Source organism: Populus trichocarpa, chromosome 18 (assembly GCF_000002775.5).
Source record: "Populus trichocarpa isolate Nisqually-1 chromosome 18, P.trichocarpa_v4.1, whole genome shotgun sequence".
Lineage (NCBI taxonomy): Eukaryota > Viridiplantae > Streptophyta > Magnoliopsida > Malpighiales > Salicaceae > Populus > Populus trichocarpa.
In genome coordinates, this window is record NC_037302.2 from 1,180,312 (window position 1) to 1,199,511 (window position 19,200).

Below are 19,200 nucleotides of genomic sequence, written 5' to 3' on the forward strand. Positions count from 1 at the left end.
CCTTTGTTTTAAAAAATTCATAAAATATTTATAGTCTATAAACCTCGTCATTTTATGGAAAAAGAAGTTAAAATGTAATTTCACATTTATAATATTTTGAGTTATATTTTATTTAAATAATACATATTAAATCAATATAAAATATCAAGAAACCCGTATAAAGTTCCAGAAAAATCTCTTAATGAGTGTTGGGCTTGAGACACGTGCATGAGCCCATGAGGTTTTTTAAAGCCCATTTAGGTTTTTTTGAAGGATTCATAAATAATATATATTTTTAATGTTAAGAGAAATGGTAAACAATAAAAGTTGAGCAGCTGCAGCAATAATAATATTTATTGTTATTATTATTGATATTATAAAAAAAAGTTGGCATCCAACCATGCCTCGATCATTCATCACAATAAATTTTGAACAAACAATAAATTAATTTATAATGGATTTTGAGATGTTGATATGACAATTTCTCAAAATTAATTATTTGGGCAAGGGACAAATTTGAAGTTTTACCAAGTTTACTGAAAGATCTTGACATAAAAATACACTGGCCAAACAACAAAAGTGGCCTTTCATCAGCAACCTGAGCAGAGCTTCAATTGTTATGATTATACATGCATGTTGGAAAGATAGTGAGATGAACAGAGAAGCGATACAATTTCCAAATCAAACAACATGGGATTTAGAACAAAGCCTAAGCAATACATTGAATCGCACTTTAATATATTTCGCATTTCTATTGGATTCAACTCGCAGAAAACTTGAATACTAGTTATCATTTTAGTGTGCCAATCTCTTAAGATGTTGAAGCAGCCGCTGTTTGATCCACTGTCTGTCATTTGGAAGGTAGGCCTGAATTGAGTGCTCATAACTGCAACACAGAAATAAATAAACAGGACATCAGCTATCCCGCAAAAGCAATCATAAAAAATCCATGCGAGTCTTTGTGCTAATTACATAAAGCTACATCTCATTAAAAAAATCAAGACATTTTCATGCTTCTCCACTGGATATCGATATTAGAGTTGGAATGTAGTTGGCTAGATGAATATAAAGAGACAGCAGAATGACCCAGCTTAGTAATAATTGCCTTATTTTCCCTTCAAGCATAGCCCAAATGGCCCGAGGTTCCTTAGTCTTTCCAATAGAAAACTCTCATTCTCAAACAAGTGAAATCTAAGTTTTGTGGGCCATTCGCTAACAGTGTTTAATTGAAGAAAATTCTCTTGGCAATCAACACAAGTACACAACTGTTTGGGAAGAAGATTGACATTGAATGTGATGGTGGGAATACATACTCTTCACCAGCCAGGTTCATGGATATGTAAATGCACATTAAATATTTTCACCTCCCAGTAAAAATAATTTTGAGAGTCAAAATGCCATACTCTTAGCTACCCAAGCATGATAGTTGACATGGACGTCTAAAGGTATTCAATAGCCAGCTTCAAAGTCTTTGGATGTGTGTGTGAGTGGAGGGAGGGAAGGAGAGAGAAATACACTAATGCGCTCATGTCTGCAAGGCCATCAATGAAATTGTAGAGGTCTCCAATATCATAAGTGATGTTTCTGTTGGCTGGATTTAGGTCCTTGAGCTTCCTTTCGTATAGTGCACAAATACCTACAAATGCTCACGACAAACAACCTCAATGAGTAGGGAAATTTTAACAACATTACATTCATTGAAAAGTAAATCTAAGCGCTAAGCAAATGGTTAAAAAGCTTATGATGGGTTCATTTCATAATTTGACAGCCTATTTCATAAGAGTCACCTCAGCCATTATACAAGCACAGACAGGTGGTTTGGGCCTTTAGGATAAAGTGAAAAGCTGGACTACCAAATAACATTAAGATGTCACGTGATCAGAACAGAACCAATCAACTTCCAAACACAGTGTATAAAATACCAACTATCTTCATTTCCTGCTAAAAAGCTAAAGGGAGTAAAAGTAAATGAACAGAGTATACCCTGTATCAAAAGTAGACGAGGGAAGGAGAATCAATAACCCTAACAAGGGAATACGGGGTGGACTGACAAAGAGATAACAATATTCATGTAACTACTGCAACTAAGATGGCTGAATGAAGTTGACAAAGCTACTTAAGCTGTAAATTGCACAACACAACCATAAACCCACAATCCATCACACCAATTCCATTACTTCTGCACTCTATATTGACACAGGTACTATGTTAAAAGCAACAAACATGAGAGGAGGAAACACCCTTCTTGACTGAGGGCATAAATAAACGAAAAACACAAAAACCCTTTAAGCCTAACAAGCTACTATATCTACTCCAATCTTCAAAATAAAAATAAAATCTCACAGAGCCAATCATAATCAACAAAAAGCTCTACAGTAACACAACAGCAGCAGGACATAGCTCACATACCATCCATAGCTTGACTTATGGAGTCATAATCCATGAAAGTTCTGGTAGCTCTATTTTGAGAGGTCTGCATCAAAACTATAGTGTGCCTATTTGCCTACACATCGAAAACATAACCAGTCAAAAACAACCAAAGAAGAAGAAGAAGAAGCAAAGCATGAAACTTAACCAAAATTAACAAAAGCCCATTTCTTAAGAAACTAAAAAGTTCAATAATTTACAATTCAATCAAACAAAAACTTAAATCTCATTCAATTATTTCGAAACCCTGATTTAGAAATAGAAAACGAGATTGAGAAAAAATTAGGGATTTGAAATAGAATCGAACTGGGGATTCAGTAAATAATGAAAATTAGAGGAGAAATTCGGGTACCATAGCTTGAATTGCAAGCGGAAGCTGTGGATTATTTAGGGCAAGGGTTTACGGCCTTTTTCTTGGTATGAAATGAAAGTAAACTGAAAATGATTCTTTGAGAAAAGTTTGTGGGTCCTACAATTATAAAGAGCCACTATAAAATTGCCACGTTAATTTTCTAGTTTTTTTTTTATATATGATTGTGTCTCAAAGCTATAAAGTATAAACTTTGTTAATTAAGTTAGAAATTATATTATTATAAGTAAAGGGTAACACAATATGGATGGTCAACAATGTGTTTTTCCCAATTTGTCCCTGCTAAAACAGACTAAATGCATAGCTATTTGGGGTATTTTTATCATTTCATAAGGGCATTTGTCTACCATAGTGATAGGGTGGGGGTGTATTTATTTTTTTATGAATTTTATGTACGATGAAATTGAAAATTATTTAAAGAGATTTTTTTTATTTTTTATACATAATAAAAGAATTAAATTACCTCTAAAAAATTATATCATGCTCACCTATATCTTTCAATTATGCTATTTATTAATAATTTTAGTTAAATTAGTCTCTATCGAGTCTTTAAAAACCAAATTTAAAAAAACAAAAATAAGAAAAAACTCATGAGCACAATGAATCCACAATATTCATTATTTTTAGAATATATTTATTGTGAGGTGTATCGTGCGACGCTTCTTACAGAAAGCATGAATTTTATTTTTTTGAACGCAACACAACTTTTAAACAAATATATTTTTAGTATGTGTTTGAGATAATGATATAATTATATTTTTTTGATGGGACCTATAAAAAAAACAATAAAAAACATATTTTTTTTTACATAAGTCTTAAGGATTCTGCCTTAAAAAAAAAACAATTTGTGTCATAGGTGTCTTCAATACCTCTCTCTCTCTCTCACGTCCAGACATAGCATTTGTCGTTAACAAACTTTCGCAATTTATACATAAGCCCACTGTCATGCATTGGACAGCAGCAAAGAGACTACTGCGCTATTTGAAGCAGACCATTTATCATGGCATTCATATCCGCAAACCTAAACTCAGTCTTAACCACCTACACCAATGTTGATTGGGCAGGAAACTATGATAACAGGAGCTCAACATCTACCTGCATTTGCTTCCTAGGTCCACATCTCATCTCCTGGAGTTCACATAAACAAAGGGCTACTGCCAGATCATCAATGGAGGCAGAGTATAGGGCCCTTTCCAGAGCAGGATCTGAAACAATTTGGTTATTGTCCCTATGTCAGGAACTCGGCCTCCCTATCTGTTCGCCACCAACATTACTCTGTGACAACTTGGGTGCTACTGAACTTAGTCTTAATCCAGGGCAACATTCTCGCATGAAACACCTTCAAATTGACCTGCATTTTGTCCATGATATGGTTCAAAAAGGCATGCTGGAAGTTCTTCATTTTCACACTCAAGATTAGCTTGCGGATCTTCCCACCGAGCTTCTGTCGAAGCATCGTACAAAACAGTTGCGGTTCAAGATTGGTCTTGCTGACGGCAGCCCTATCTTGCGGGGGTGTATCAGAGATAATGGCGAAAATCCTGCAACAAACAGATCCCACAATGCCAGCCAATATCCAAGCATGTAACGGTCAATTGATTGCAAGAATCAATCACGACAGTTATATCTCTCCTAGGCACAATATCAACTATATATATACTACACTTACTGCTTGCATGAGTGGTAGAATTGTAATAGGAACCTTTTGATAATACATCTTCAATATCTTCATCATAGCCAAACGCCAAAGTGTATTTATATCAGATCCTCATTCAAAATTTTGTACATCATTTAAGTTTCAAGGAATTCTCTTCGTCAAGAAGCAACCGGGCTTCTTCACTTGTCTCCTTGACAGGAGCAAGTTCCAAGCCATCATCATCTAGACTTGCATCAGAATTTGCTGTCAAAATATCCGGGGGAATCAAGTCATCCTCTTGATCACCCTTGGGAACAAGAAAAATCAAACCTATTGTTGCAAACCTCAGAAAATTTCTTATGAGAATGGCCAACCATAAGTTTGTGAAATCAGTTCTTGTTACATGAAATAGATGAAGAACAACTCCTCCACCCCATTTGGAAGAGAGCGAGCCAAGACTATCGATGCACATCAACAGTGCAAAAAAAGTCCCTTCAATGCCTAGAGGACATAGCCGAGTGCTTAAAACAATCATTGGGATCCACCTAATTCTGGATATGATTCGGGAGACACATTCTTCCATAATTACAAAGAAGTAATCAGGAATTCCAATGACTAAGTTCCATCGAAGGAAAAAGATAACATCGAGCATTCCGGTCATGCCATATAGGAGTTGTGCATAAAGGAGTAGGCTTCTGAATGGATAGTCCTTCAGAGTCTTCTGATATATCAAGACCCCCGCTATGGAAGCCAATGCACCAACTGCATAAATCATCCCGACAAACTCCTGTTCACAGGAAAACATTGGATTGAGAATTGCTCGCTGTGATTTAATCTAATGTGTAACGTCAAGACTTGTCAAAGGATTCAAGATTGATTAGTTTATAGAAAGTAGTGTGAACCTGTGAGAATGCAGGGCCAGCTTTTGGATCTGTATACCAATAAAATTGCCCTTCATGAGTGCTTATACTGAGAGCCAAAGATAGATACATGTACAGTGATGGCTTCCACACTTGCGGCAACTTAATAGTTTTCGACATGCCCCTTAATGCTATTTGTAAGTCCTCCACTGCCTGCAAAAACATTATTCCAGAAGTTTAAATGAAAGACACGAGTCATCATATATTAATGATTTCGAAACTCCTTGAGTAATTTACCACTTGCATTCAAGAGGTAATTCCTTATGCAACAGTTCAAGTTTAAATTACCTAAATAGCTAAAAAGAAAATAAACTCTCCCTAAATGACTCCAGCTGGAATTCTTGCCACACAAACTTGGTTTAGAGCAAGTAATTAAGCAAAGAACTGCCTGTGCTTTCATTGCTAATGGCAATGAAAGAACACAGAATTTACAACGAACTAGCTAATGTGTTTGGTATTGTGGTAGCTTTTGTGGTTGTGGTTTTAAAAAATAGGTTTAAGAAAATCACTTTTTGTTGTGGTTGGTTGGATTAAAATATGTATTTGGTTAAAAATACAGTTGAAATTATTGTTATATAAAAAACAATTAAAAGGTGTTTGGTTAAAATTGTTGTTGGAAGTGTTGTTAATAATAAAATAACTACAAAAGACATAGTAATTTTGTAGTTTTGAATTATATTATTGTACACTAGATTATTAATACGTCATCAATACAACAATACGACATTAAAATTATATTTTTTTTCCATTAATTACCTCTTTGTTAAAGATTTTGCTAAAGTATAGTAAATTATTTATTAAGAGCTCATTCTGGCTTGTGTATTGCTAATGATTCTCTCTTTCTTTTTTTTGTCGGGAAAGATAAATTTAAAGAAAGGTAAAGGTCAAGGTTATTTTGTTCTCACTTGTATTTTCAACAATTCTTTATCTGTTTTGAAAGAAATAAGCTTGCATTGATAAATTAATACTGAGATCAGACCTCAGGAAAAGTAAATTAAAGTTGCTTCACAATAACTGAGATCAGACCTCAGTTATTGGTGGGACTAGAAGAAGTAAATCAGCAAGGAGTTTCAGCCCTCCAGTCGAAAAAATAAAAACTAGAAGAAGAAACCTCCCCTTGATCCTAATTAAGAGATTGTTCAACAATTAATTATTCAAGGAGGCTTCTAGAGAGTGGACAACAAGACAGAGAGACCAAATTATTGCTTATAATTCTTTAGTTGTTTTCTAGTTGATATCTGGGGAAGGAGAAGGAATCTGTTAGAATGGAAGGTGACAACTAGGGTAGACAACAACTAACACAATTTAGTTTATAGAAGCTTAAATTGGCATGTGAACATGCTATTGGCATAGGAATTTTCAGCTTCAAGTGGGTGCTTTTATGACCAAACAAACCAGAGAAAATTCAACTTAAACAAAGTCAATAAGCACACATTGAATGCAAAAAAACTAGAATGGCGCCTGCCATATGAACACTGCATTCCATGATACACAAACTGTCAAGTTGTCCCTGATATAAGAAAGCCAGGTCCTTATCCAGTTATTTTTCAGTAATGGAGAAGTTGTTCTGAGTCATTAATTGTAGAATTTGAAGAACAGTTTAGAAAATGAAAATAAGGTGGATTGTTACCTTCTTCTTCTCAGATTGGAGAGTTGTAGATCTCACTTCATAGATCACAAACCCCAACACTATCAATATAGTTGGTGGGACTGCCAAAAGAACCAATGATGCCTACAAAAACATGAATTTCCCTATCAAGAAAAGAACAATAGGAAAGAACAAATTAATTCAATGAAAAATATAAACCTGCCTGAGGTCCAAGATGGTGAACAAAAAAACCACTGGAAGAGTAACCAATCAAAGCCCCAAGTGAAGAACAAATCCTACAAAGAGACTGCATGTCTGGCGCCAAAGACCTGATCTCAATACTGTTTTTTGCAATACAAGCATCAATAGTCACATCTGCTATTGCAACCCCAGCAGTTATACCTATCAAGCAACTCAATGCCACAGCAATAGGCACCTTACCAAGAGTAGCTACCATCAATGCTGAGACACAACCAAGAACACCAGCCACTAAAAAATATGGCCTTCTTTTATATCCTCTGACTGGAAAAACATCAGTCAAGAGGCCCCAAATTGGTTTCATGACCCATGGGATGTAGTATAGGCCTATGTACAACTGCACTGCTGATGGTTGAACCTTTTGAACATCTTTCCAGTAGAAGTCTGTGACAACTTTAAAGAAAGATCCAGAGAAGCCCTGGCTAAGACCATAAACCACAACTACACCAAAAATGAATGTTGGGTTTAGCTGGGAAGAGAGCATTTGTAACCATTGAAATGGTTCCATGAAGATGGATAGAGGACTTGCTCTTGCACATGTTTCTGATGACTGACGCCCTTGATCTTGTTCTGAAATGGGCAAGGCCTGTTTAGAAGAATCTGTTGGAGATTTTCCAACTAGTTCTTGGGTTTCAAGGGGATCCATGTTGAGGGCTTAGGGAGGTCTGTCCTAAAAAATGATCTGTTCTTTGAGAATGAATATATCAAGGAGTAGTCGAATGAATATCAAGGAGTAGTCGAGAAGCAATCTGTGTTGACTTCAATAACTCTAAAATGGTGTTTGGCGGTCTGTGATCCTCCGTGTGCTGTTTAATGCTTAATGAATTGGCAAGTAGATGCTGTGAGAAAAATCCTAGCGTGGAATCCTAGAATCACAGCTTGCCATGTGCAGACAACGTTATTTTACTATATGCGTTTGGAGAATTGTAGCTGTGGGTGATTTTTAAAATAATTTTTTTAGATTTTTTATTTATTTTTAATATCAATACATCAAAACTATTAAATAATACTAAAAAAAATAATATTTTTTTATACTAAATATACTTTTAAAAAACATCTAAAAACAATTTCAATCTAATCCGAACACCCATGCATTTTTGTCACCTGGTAACTACTAAATTATCCTCCTATATTAGTAACTATTAACATTAATATTAATCCATTGACTGTCTAATTAGTGAATGTATATTGAGGACAACAACAACAACAATCTTTCAGGTTGAAGACAATAATAATAATCTTCAAATATCTTTGGTAGATATTCTCACATAACACAAGTCCTGATTGACTGCATCAGCTGTGAGCTGACCAATATTTTATTTTCTTCCGTTGACTATGGGTGCAACTTGCTCTAATTCTCCATGTCCTTCAATGAAACGTTGTGTTCTTTGGTAAAGAAGTAATCTTCGAATCTAGAAGGGAATGTTACTGAAAATTAAACAAGCTGAGAGGCAAACACTTGATGGGAGGTTGGAAAAAAGAAGATGACACCAAAAACAATATGAACAAAGGAAACAACTTCAAAATTTCTGGCAATTTAAACAAAGTTTTCTCAGATTCCTATTGCAGAAAACACTTGTGGATAAACTGTGATGACTGGAGCACAAATTTACATGTATTGATTTGTTTTTCTTCCTTTAACACTGATGACAAACATGCATTCCACGATGAGCTTCTGAATGTCCTTCTGGAACAACAAAAGAGGAGAAGAAAAATTAAGAAAACCGATTGATACATGAATTGTGAAGACAGTATTTTTTTTTGAGGCAGATAGCATGTATTATAGAACAGATGTTAGTTGTTACCACTTCCTATCAATCATGTCAATTAGAAGAATTCTAAGGAAATCAAAAGGCTTGAAAGCAGAAGAGGAAATGTAACTTGATTTGAAAAGGTGATGTTGGCAGTGGATATCGCTCCACAACCTTGCTGTTTTTGTCCACCAAGAACTTCTCCAAGTTCCACTTGATCAGGCCACCTAAAAATCCTCCAGCACTTGATTTCAGAAACTGATAAACTGGAGCTGTACTTGGTCCATTCACACCAACCTGTTGTGCAACACCTTGAGTAATTAATTGTTCTTTTTCCAAGAGACATTTTACTGACAGGAGAGAAATAATTCTGCATACCTTATCGAATATTGGAAATTCAGCTTTGTACCTGGCACAAGCAAACTGTTTAATTTCAGGGTTCGATCCAGGTTCTTGCCCACCAAACTGATTGCAAGGAAAAGCCAGAATTTCAAATCCTGCAATGCAAGTAATATAATCCATGTTGCTTCGTCGATTCAACGAAAAAGAAATATTTTCACTGAGCTTTAAATTTTTCAAATCGATTAAAGAAATGATACGTAGAGGCTACACAATGGTGCAGGTATGGGAATATCCCTATTCCCTATAGATATTCTCTTCCTTGTATTGATATGTGTCCATGAATGCTTTATTGATCTGATGATATTGTTACTGTTACATTCTTAACAAAGCAAGGAGCCAGTCATGATCTTGCAAATTTTCAATGTCCTCTGGTTTAAGGAAACCTTGCGAGTACAAAGTCAGAAGAGCTTTAGATGCATGACAAAACATTAGATTGCTCGTTAAAAAGGGGTAGCAGAAATTATATGTACATAACACTCATGAGACAGACAAATCCCTACTCTTAATAGTACTCAAATACCAGAATTCTATCACTCCCTAACACAAATCGGGCCACATGTTTAGATGTATAAAGGCTTTGAGAGCCAGGAGCAAGTAAGAAGATATCAAATAGAGAGAAAGATCAACACCAATTCAAATGACAGCCTCATTGCAAAGGTATTATTAAGCTTACTGAAACAGATATTCTTTCCACAACAATCAGAGTGCGGGTACCAAGATGCCAAAAAACTAAATATTTTCCTTGAAAAATATTAGCTTACCTTCAGTCTTGTACTTCTCATATAGGTGTGTGAGTTCTGAGTAATTTGTTGATGCAAAACCACTGTGGGTCAGAGCAAGCACTTCCATTAAGATCTCATGTTTCAGCACAAAGTTCAGTTAAATGAAAAATCTGGTCCGTTTTACAAACACAGACATCATATATAAAACACGAACTGAATTAATCTAATCAGATAGCTACTTAAACTACATTAATTTGGTTAGTGTCATAGGATAGAAGAGAAACATACATAGAACGTGTGTGATTGAAGAAACATAACATAAAATAAATTTGTCTCATGAAGTACAAGGAGTTTCTCTTATGTCCTCATCTTCGCACAGTAACCAAACGCTAACAAACCAGATCACTAAAGAAAACATTGTTGAAGGAGAGAGTATCATTTCGAAGCAACAATAACAATCAAGAGAACTTTCCCCTTAAATTTGCTAAGAGGAACATCCTTCCCATCAATATCCTGCGTAGAGTAAATGGAAAAAGTCATTCCCCACTTTACATTTCATAGGCAATTATGAATCAAAAACTTCAAATCTTACAGGCACAAACACTATATTCCAGGGGGGCAGAAACCTATAAAGAAGAAAACAATCAACTCAAAATAAGTGACCTTTGATTCTTAGACACTGTCTGCCAATACAGGCAGTCCAAAAATATGTCAAGTTCAAAACTTTCACCATTGCATACAGCATATAATAACAATTTGGCCTGTTTCATACATACCAATTAATCTCAAAGTTCAAGTTTTATTGATGATTACGTACGCAGCAAATATTCATCTTTCACTCTAACAATTTGACCTAATAACTGCAAGCAACACACACTCATACACACAACAAAGTCCAATGTTTTCATCGCAGCAAAAAAAAGAAGAAGCTATTTTTCAGAACTCATAAACACCACAAGGTAAACAACTGAATCAGTTGTTGCAACACGTGAACTTTCTCAAAAGAGCTACAACCTTCACAGTGAAATCATGACAGACTTCTCAGTGGTAGCTCCAGCAAAAACACCAAGGGAAGGAGCTTTAGAGGCAAAACCAGGAAGATTTGGAGATTGTAGAGAGAACCCATGTTGCAAAAAAGCAGATTTAGATGACACAGGTGAGGACTTGATGGCTGAGACAAAGGAAGCCATTGTTGGGCTTGTTTTATTGGACTGGATGTTCACACCTGGTAAAGATAAAGAAGGGAAAGTTGCAGAGAAAGTTAAGGAAGCCATGTGTTAATGCTTGCTTAGCGGATTTTGGGAGTTGGTGAGAGTTTCGAGAGAGAGTGAGACAAGCTTATGTTTGTGTCCTCATGGAACGTGAACTGGAGGTGGAAATTGGAACTGGAACTTGGATTCTCTGCGGGAGTGAAGTTAATGTCCCACGTGGTCTTTCTCTGTCTTGAATGTTTTTGGCACAGGAGCATTGAGCGTGTCCGAACACTGACTCTTGACATATCTAGCTTGATTTGGTGGATGTAGAGCGGGTTTGAAATTGTTTTTTAAAAGAGTGTTATATATATATATATATAGAGAGAGAGTTCTGATACGTTTATATTAAAAATAAAAATTTATTTTAATATATTTTAAAAATATTCTACAGCGCATTATTCTTAAATTAGATGGAATGTTGGGTAATGTAGTTTAATTCATTTAAAAAAAAATTATTTATTAATATTTTTTAAATATTTTTAATGTGATAAAGTGAAAAGTAAAGAATTTCTAGAAAACACGTCCAATCTTTATTAAAAATTATTTTAGAAGTATTTTGCATCTTGATATTATAACACATACTATATTAGATGAGAATTGACTTGATTAGATGAGAATTGACATTGATCTAGATAAAATTTTATTTAAAGTTTTTTAAATTAAATAAAATTATTTTTAAAAAATATTAAAATAAAATCGTTTTTTATTATGTTATATTAATATAGGATAATCTTTTCAATGACCTGATTTAATAATTTTGCGCATGACACTTGGATGATTAATCTAGATAATAAGATTCATGTTTCAGCAAAAGTTTAAGAGAGATAAACTTTTGGTTAATCCATCAATGGAATATGAAAGGAATTTCAAAATATCAGCCAGGCAAAATTATTTTTTATATGTAAAAGATGATTTAAGGATACTTTAAATTTTTTTAATAATTATCTTTACAGTTAGAATAATCTACATGTCAATCAAAATTTGATTTTATTTTAGACTTAACATCAGAAAACATATTTTTTTAAAAAAATACTTTTTATTATAGTATATAAAAAAATAAAAACAAGAATACATGTTGTGCCTGGTCTGCTCAATTACAAGGTTTTTTTTGTGTATGTTTCCTTTCCTTTTTTTTTTTATTTGGTTTACTGTGATGTTCTAAAAATATATATAAATAGACTAGTATAACATTTTTATGTTGGATAATTAATTAATTTTATCAATTTGATTTATTTTACTTAGTTAAGATGGCTGGTAACTAATATTTAATATATGGTAAGCTAAAGTAATTGATGATTTGATACCTACAAAATATCATATTTGATAGATTTAAGGACTCTCTAGTATTCAAACAAGTATTTTTTTAAAGAAAAAATAATAATATTTTAAAGAGACTCTTAAAATAAATATATAATAAAAGTTGAGATTAAGTGAACTTTTGATAGATTTAAGGGTTTTTACAGCTCACGAATCTTGTCTTTTTGTGAGGAAAAGAGGCTAAAGTGCGAGTGTGTTTTGCGTTTGAGCATTTTGGAAACATATTTGGCTTGAAAAAACATCTTATTAATGTTTTTTTAATATTTTTCAATGGTTTTAATGTGCTTATATAAAAATAAACATGAAAAAAAAATTATTTTAATTTATTTTCAAGCTAAAAGAACTTTTGAAAAACACGATATATCACAATACCAAACACATTTAAAGCTAAGAGTATGGTAAATGTTGTTTTTTAAAGTGCTTTTGCTTGTAAATACATCAAAATAATATTTTTTTATAATTTATTTTTAACATTAGCATATTAAAATAATAAAAAAAATTAAGCTAAAAAAATTATTTTTTCTAAAAGCACGATAATGCCAAACAAGGCCTTGCACAGTTCAAAAGGTATGATGGGCCACGCACTATGGACAAGGACAACTTTGTATCCAAGCCCGGTAATAAGCTGTGCCGAAACAAGCCCATGACAATAATTTGTAAACTGTAATATTATTACTGTACGATGCAATTTGTTTTTTTCATATCTTAATATTTAGGATATTCTCTCACCAATTTTATTTATTAAATCCTCGCCTTATCAAGTTTTAGACTAAAAAGCATTTATAAATAAAATTTTTTACACCAAAAAAAAATATTTCATGAATTTTCTAATAAGTTTCGGACATAATGTTTTTTTATAAAAAATAAAAATAGAAAAAATAAAAAATAAAACGTCAAGATCACCAAAATTAAAAAAAATAAATAATACAAAAAGAAGTAACAGCTAGTGGGAGCACCATAAAAAGGGTTTTTTCTCACAGCTCCAGCCTCCTCTTTCTCTCTTGCAGACAGGGAGGGAAAACCAAAATCCTTCTTCTCCTTACCCCTAAATTAATTAGAATAAACTCCCTCGTTTCAAAACCCTATCTCTCTAAACAATTGCGGTTTAAGTTATGCAGGCAGATCAGACAACGGTGATAAGCTTGAGACCAGGAGGAGGTAGCAATGGTGGTCCCCGTGGCACCAGATTTTCCACCTCTCGCTTTGAGTCTGCTTCTGCTTCGCTTTCTGATGCTTCTCAGTCTTTCCCTTCTTTCAAGGTACCAAAAGAGACTCAATCTATCTTTCGTTTTTCATGTTCTTAGATCCGGGTTTTTGAAAAGATTCAATCCTTTCATTGTTTTTGACAGTTTTTTTATTGTGATTTCTTCTGTGTAATTACGTTAAAAGTTTGTTTTTTTTACAAGTTTTTATTGCCATTTTTTTTTTGTTAAAAAGAAGTAATCTTTGTAGTCATGTGAAAATTGTAAGTGAGAATGTGATTAGATTGTCCAAATTCTTGGCGGGGCACTTTAGTTTTTGTGTTACCTGCTGTAAATATGGACACACAGCAATGTTTATGTGGGATTTAGGTGGGTTTTCAAGGAGTTTAGTGATGCCCATAAAGAACCTACATTACATGAAAACACCCCTTAGAGGATGCAGTATGGTTGTGTTCGCCTTTTTTTAGTCTTTTCTTTATCAGTGTAAATGATTTTAGGGAAAGGAATGGAAAAGAGTAATACAGATGAAATTAAACCACTTTCCTTTCCTTTAGATGGAAAAGAAAGGAAGGGAGGCATTGACTTTCCTTTTTGACACACAATAGTTTTCCACCGTAGATGGGAGGAAATGAAAAAATTGACTGGATTTTGCTCATTGTATCCTTTAAACAAATTTTCCCCTTTCTTTTCCATCAATACACAAAGAAAACTTAATTACTCTCAGCTCTCTTGATCCAAACGAAATAAATTTGATTTCCCTTTTTTTCCTTAGTTTAGTTTCTTTCCTCTTCCCTGTTTTTTAGTCGTCTGTCTGCATGTGATTGGCATGTTGGTTTCCTGGTATCTGTTTTTTCTGATATAGGATTTGTGATTGGGTTGGTAGATAGTTTAGTTTGTTGATTAGGCTTTGGGGTTTTTATTTTTATGCATTTAATTCCAATGAATTGGCTTCCTTTTTGGACATGTTTTCTAATTATTTCCATTGAAGGCTATATGAAACATGCTTTGATTTTGCTGATTGATTGCTATTTTGGAGTAGACTGGTGAATTGCGGTTTGAAGACCATGAGCGCATTCGCTACACGCGAGACCAACTGTTGCAACTTAAAGAGGTAATTGTGTGGAAGATTGTTTTCTAGTTTTGAGGCTGGAATATGGATATTTGTTCTTCTTTTCTTCTTTTTTTGTTGCATTTGTTGAGGTATATAATATGGAGCAACTGCTTTAATACTTCTTCATTGAACCTATTTAATAAACGCAAATTGGTTTTCATCTTAACTTTATGTGGCCACTCCTATTTTACAGGTTGAAAATGTTCCAGAGGATATTCTGAAGATCAGACAAGAAATTGAGTCCGAGTTTGTTGGTGAGGATCAAACTTGGAGCCATGCAGATGGCAGCGTAAGTTTTCAGATTATGCCTTTTCTTCATGTTCTCTTTATACTGTTAGTATAAATGTCAAAATTAGGTGTTGCTGTCAAGCTGTGGCTTTTGTGATTTTCTATCCTTTTCTCTTTTCTTCTTCATTTCGGTGCCTATGCCTGACAAGTCTTTTCTTCTCATGTTTATGTTTATAGATACCGAAAAATTATAACTTTAATAATCTATTTTTCAACTTTGTGTAGCTCCAGCCTCAATCTCAGAGTCGTTATTCTGAGCCAGACAACCGTGATTGGCGTGGTAGGTCAGCAGCTTTTGGAGAGGACAGATCTCGGGAAGCAATTCGAGAAAATAAGGAGTTTTACAACCGGCAAGACCAGCTAAACTCCCAGTTTGCAAGTGCTCAAATCACTGCTAACCAACGGGTAACTTTTTAGCTAGATCATTCTGAAATTCATAGTTTGCCTGTTTATAATAATGCAAAAGGTATTAACACTGCCTGTGTGATAAAGAAATGATGTTCATTGTCATTTTAATGCATGTTTAGCATTATTTCAATATTTTTTGAAACAATGGTCTTAACATCTTGTTCAAACCAGGTAGGGCCTGCTCCTGCTCTGATCAAGGCTGAAGTGCCATGGTCAGTTCGAAGAGGCAATCTCTCTGAGGAGGAACGTGTCTTGAAGACAGTGAAAGGGTATGTGGTCATTTAGTTGATCTGTTACTCTTAACATTCCTCCAAGAAAAAGACCCAGATTTTTAGAGGCTTTGACCTTGGAAACAATTTTTGAATGTGGTTAATGCAGCAGCTTCTTGTAGTGGATTTATGTTGTAACTAGTGCTGTATTTTCGGTGCAGTATATTAAACAAATTGACACCAGAGAAGTTTGATGTTCTCAAGGGGCAACTGATTGACTCTGGAATTACGACACCTGATATTTTAAAGGTTCCCATTATACATCTCTTAAGCACTTTGGATTTTCAGCACCTTTTAATTTTATAGTTGATAATAGAACTGGAGCTGTTTGTATTTCAGGGTGTTATCTCACTAATATTTGACAAGGCAGTGCTGGAGCCCACATTCTGTCCCATGTATGCTCTTTTATGCTCTGACCTTAATGAGAAGCTTCCTCCATTCCCATCTGATGAGCCTGGTGGGAAAGAAATCACTTTTAAGCGGATTCTTTTGAACAATTGCCAGGAGGCATTTGAAGGTGCTGGCAATCTGAGGGCAGAAATTAGCAAGTTGACTGCTCCTGAACAAGAAATGGAACGCAGGGATAAGGAACGATTGGTTAAGCTGCGAACTATGGGGAACATGCGCCTTATTGGGGAACTTTTGAAGCAGAAGATGGTGCCTGAAAAGATTGTCCACCATATTGTTCAGGTCCTTATTAGAACCAATTTGTTTCTCATTGTTTTTCTTTGCTGTAATTAGATTGCTGAGTGTGGGTATCTTGTGTGATGCAGGAATTATTGGGCAATGACAGTAAAACTTGCCCAGCAGAAGAAAATGTCGAGGCAATATGTCAATTTTTCAACACCATAGGCAAGCAACTGGATGAAAACCCAAAAGCTCGGCGGGTTAATGATGTTTATTTCAGCAGGTTGAAGGAGTTGACAACAAATCCACATCTTGCACCACGGTGTAGGTTCATGGTTCGTGATGTCCTTGATCTTCGGGCTAACAGCTGGGTCCCTAGACGTGAAGAGGTTAATTTTCCATGCGCTCCCTACTTTTCTTCTTTGGTTTATTGTTTTGGAGGTGGGGGCACCAGGGTTAGTTCATACGTGTTACTGATTTCTTGCACATGTACTCATGTAGAGGACGGTAATGCTACATAGACTTCGTTTGATGTTTGTTTAAAAACTGAGTGCTTCTGTACTGAACTTTTTCTGTGGCAGGTTAAAGCAAAGACCATCTCTGAAATCCATTCAGAAGCTGAGAAGAATCTCGGATTGCGTCCAGGTGCAACTGCAGTCATGAGAAATGGTCGTAATGCTACTGGGGGTGTGGGCCCTGGTGGTTTCCCCATTGGCCGACCAGGCTCAGGGGGTATGATGCCTGGAATGCCTGGGATGATGAAAATGCCTGGAATTCCTGGGCTTGATGCTGACAACTGGGAAGTTCCTCGATCTAGAGCAATGCCAAGGGGCAATAGTTTTGGCCCAACCCACGTCGCCGGGCATGTCCCCACTTCCCTGATCAACAAATCACCACCACTTAATGCAAGACTTCTACCTCAGGGAAGTGGTGGCGTCATAGCTGGGAAACCAAGTCTGCTATTGCAGGGCAGTGGTGCTCCTTCCCGACCTGGTTTTGCTACAAGAACTGAACCTGCAGGTCAAACTCCTAAGCCTGTTGCTCCAGCTGTGTCAGCAATTCCTTCTCCTCAGAAGCCTCTTGCTCCTACTACAAGGTCAAATCCTGATGATCTTCGCAGGAAAACCATTTCTCTGCTGGAAGAATATTTCAGTGTTCGAATTCTTGATGAAGCACTTCAATGTGTGGAGGAGTTGAAAGATACTAGTTTTCACCCTGAGGTTGCTAAAGAAGCTATTGCTCTTGCACTGGAGAAGAGCCCACCCTGTGTGGAACCTGTCGTAAAGCTTCTTGAATTCTTGCTCACTAAAAATGTCCTCACAGCTAGAGATATTGGAACTGGATGTGTTCTTTATGGCTCATCGTTGGATGATATTGGCATTGATTTACCCAAAGCACCAAATAACTTTGGTGAGATTCTTGGGAGCTTGGTTGTGGCTCAGGGTCTGGACTTCGAGGTGTTTAAGGAAGTTCTGAAGAAGGTGGAAGATGACAGGTTCAGGAAAGCTATATTTAGCAGTGCCATGTTGAGCATCAATTCAAACCCTTCTGGGCAAGAAGTGTTGGCAACACAGGGTTCTAATATTCAGGCTTGTGAGAGTTTGCTCTCTTAATTAGAGCAAAATTCTCATTAGCCCTTATGGGAAGTTGTGCAGCCTTGTGGAGCCCACGAAACCAAACCATTCCGCCCTTTTGCTTTCCATAATTCACTGAAATTCAAAGATTACCGCATTTCAGCAGCAGACCAGGAAGAACAGATAATTTAAAAGAGTTGTATATTTTCCAAGGTTTCCTCATGATCTTTGCTTGTTATGCTAGAAACATGAAGCTTTTGTATTTCTTGAGTGCCCATTAAGTCTCTCTCAGAGAGGACACTCGAGATTAACGAGTCTTTACATTTTCCAGCTTCCTAAATTTAGATTTCAAGTCATGTACCACAGTTGAAAATTTTGTTACTTTCCCATTGAAGGGGCCCAATTTTCTCCATTAATGATGTCTTTTTTCCTGTCTTTTAGCTTAAATGAATGTTCAGTTCACCTTGTTCTTCGAGAATCTCTTGGTCCCCAATTTCTTGCCTCACAAGTTGCCTGTCCGTTCTCTCTCCTTACAAAGTCCATCAGCTAGATTGAAAGAGAGGAGGAGCAGTGAACAGGCGAAAGGAGAATGAGAAACAAAAGTTTTAAACCATTGGAGATTGTTTTGTCAATGAACTCGACTGCTTCTTGCCCTCTGAAGCGCGGAAATGCAATGAGATTATCAAGAAACACATGCTTAAAGGTGATGCAGTCCAAGCTATGGTAACATATGTGAATCTGCAAGAACTTGGCTTTCATGCTGATAACTAGACGTTTCCCGTTTTACCCAAGCATATGGGAGTTGGTCTAGCCAATGTATTGGGTTTGCCTTGTTAGTGTGTGTCTATATATATATTCAAGCCAATAAAAGTTTATTTATTTTTAATATTCACCAAATATTTAATTAATAAATATAAAGTAAGAATAAGTTCATAAGATAATTATAAAGTTGTTATAAATGCTCTATTAAGAATGAATATTGATTGAAGTTGTTGAAACTGATACATATTAGTTCTAGTTATTTCTCGTAAGCTAATGTATGAGAAATACTTAGGACTAATGTGTAAGTGTTTGTTAGATGATATGTATACTGAAATG

The 19,200-nt window shown here is 35.4% G+C and overlaps 3 protein-coding genes, 1 non-coding gene and 1 pseudogene across 5 annotated transcripts; 2 read left to right on the plus strand and 3 right to left on the minus strand.

Annotated features, from left to right (window-relative positions):
• Positions 1–454: 454 nt before the first annotated feature.
• On the minus strand, positions 455–2,915 carry LOC7465429 (enhancer of rudimentary homolog). Its single transcript, XM_002324304.4, has 4 exons — positions 2,759–2,915; positions 2,389–2,482; positions 1,495–1,615; positions 455–865 (listed from the first exon to the last, which is right to left on the minus strand). Exons 1-4 carry the CDS (start codon positions 2,759–2,761, stop codon positions 775–777), a joined length of 309 nt encoding a protein of 102 aa, XP_002324340.1. The 5' UTR covers positions 2,762–2,915; the 3' UTR covers positions 455–774.
• Positions 2,916–3,745: 830 nt separating this feature from the next.
• LOC7465428 (probable folate-biopterin transporter 6) lies at positions 3,746–7,824 on the minus strand. Its single transcript, XM_052449060.1, has 7 exons — positions 7,144–7,824; positions 6,963–7,064; positions 5,315–5,485; positions 4,604–5,199; positions 4,073–4,317; positions 3,872–3,981; positions 3,746–3,817 (listed from the first exon to the last, which is right to left on the minus strand). Exons 1-7 carry the CDS (start codon positions 7,822–7,824, stop codon positions 3,746–3,748), a joined length of 1,977 nt encoding a protein of 658 aa, XP_052305020.1.
• A 963-nt stretch (positions 7,825–8,787) lies between these two features.
• LOC7465427 (phospholipid hydroperoxide glutathione peroxidase 1, chloroplastic-like) lies at positions 8,788–11,571 on the minus strand (annotated as a pseudogene).
• Positions 11,572–13,576: 2,005 nt separating this feature from the next.
• On the plus strand, positions 13,577–18,549 carry LOC7465426 (eukaryotic translation initiation factor). Of its 2 annotated transcripts, none has more exons than XM_024590482.2 (9): positions 13,577–13,882; positions 14,865–14,936; positions 15,130–15,225; positions 15,450–15,629; positions 15,804–15,901; positions 16,063–16,150; positions 16,241–16,591; positions 16,675–16,917; positions 17,110–18,549. In XM_024590482.2, exons 1-9 carry the CDS (start codon positions 13,736–13,738, stop codon positions 18,139–18,141), a joined length of 2,307 nt encoding a protein of 768 aa, XP_024446250.2. In that variant the 5' UTR covers positions 13,577–13,735; the 3' UTR covers positions 18,142–18,549. The 2 variants fall into 2 exon arrangements, with proteins under 2 accessions (XP_024446250.2, XP_024446251.2); XM_024590483.2 differs by having other exon boundaries at positions 15,468–15,629.
• On the plus strand, positions 14,135–14,245 carry LOC112325127 (small nucleolar RNA snoR103). The gene has a single exon (XR_002979187.1). It is a non-coding gene; the product is annotated as a small nucleolar RNA snoR103 (small nucleolar RNA).
• Positions 18,550–19,200: the final 651 nt, after the last annotated feature.

Coding starts and splice junctions, on each gene's coding strand:
- LOC7465426 (XM_024590482.2), top strand. CDS start 13,736: ATGCAGGCAGATCAGACAACGGTGATAAGCTTGAGACCAGGAGGAGGT. Junction 13,883..14,864: donor AGTCTTTCCCTTCTTTCAAG/GTACCAAAAGAG, acceptor ATTTTGGAGTAG/ACTGGTGAATTGCGGTTTGA. Junction 16,151..16,240: donor CGACACCTGATATTTTAAAG/GTTCCCATTATA, acceptor TTTGTATTTCAG/GGTGTTATCTCACTAATATT.
- LOC7465428 (XM_052449060.1), bottom strand. CDS start 7,824: ATGGATCCCCTTGAAACCCAAGAACTAGTTGGAAAATCTCCAACAGAT. Junction 5,200..5,314: donor CTGGCCCTGCATTCTCACAG/GTTCACACTACT, acceptor TCCTGTGAACAG/GAGTTTGTCGGGATGATTTA. Junction 3,982..4,072: donor CTGGATTAAGACTAAGTTCA/GTAGCACCCAAG, acceptor AAATTGTTTCAG/ATCCTGCTCTGGAAAGGGCC.
- LOC7465429 (XM_002324304.4), bottom strand. Junction 1,616..2,388: donor CATAAGTCAAGCTATGGATG/GTATGTGAGCTA, acceptor GAGCATTTGTAG/GTATTTGTGCACTATACGAA. Junction 866..1,494: donor GCAGACATGAGCGCATTAGT/GTATTTCTCTCT, acceptor TCTGTGTTGCAG/TTATGAGCACTCAATTCAGG.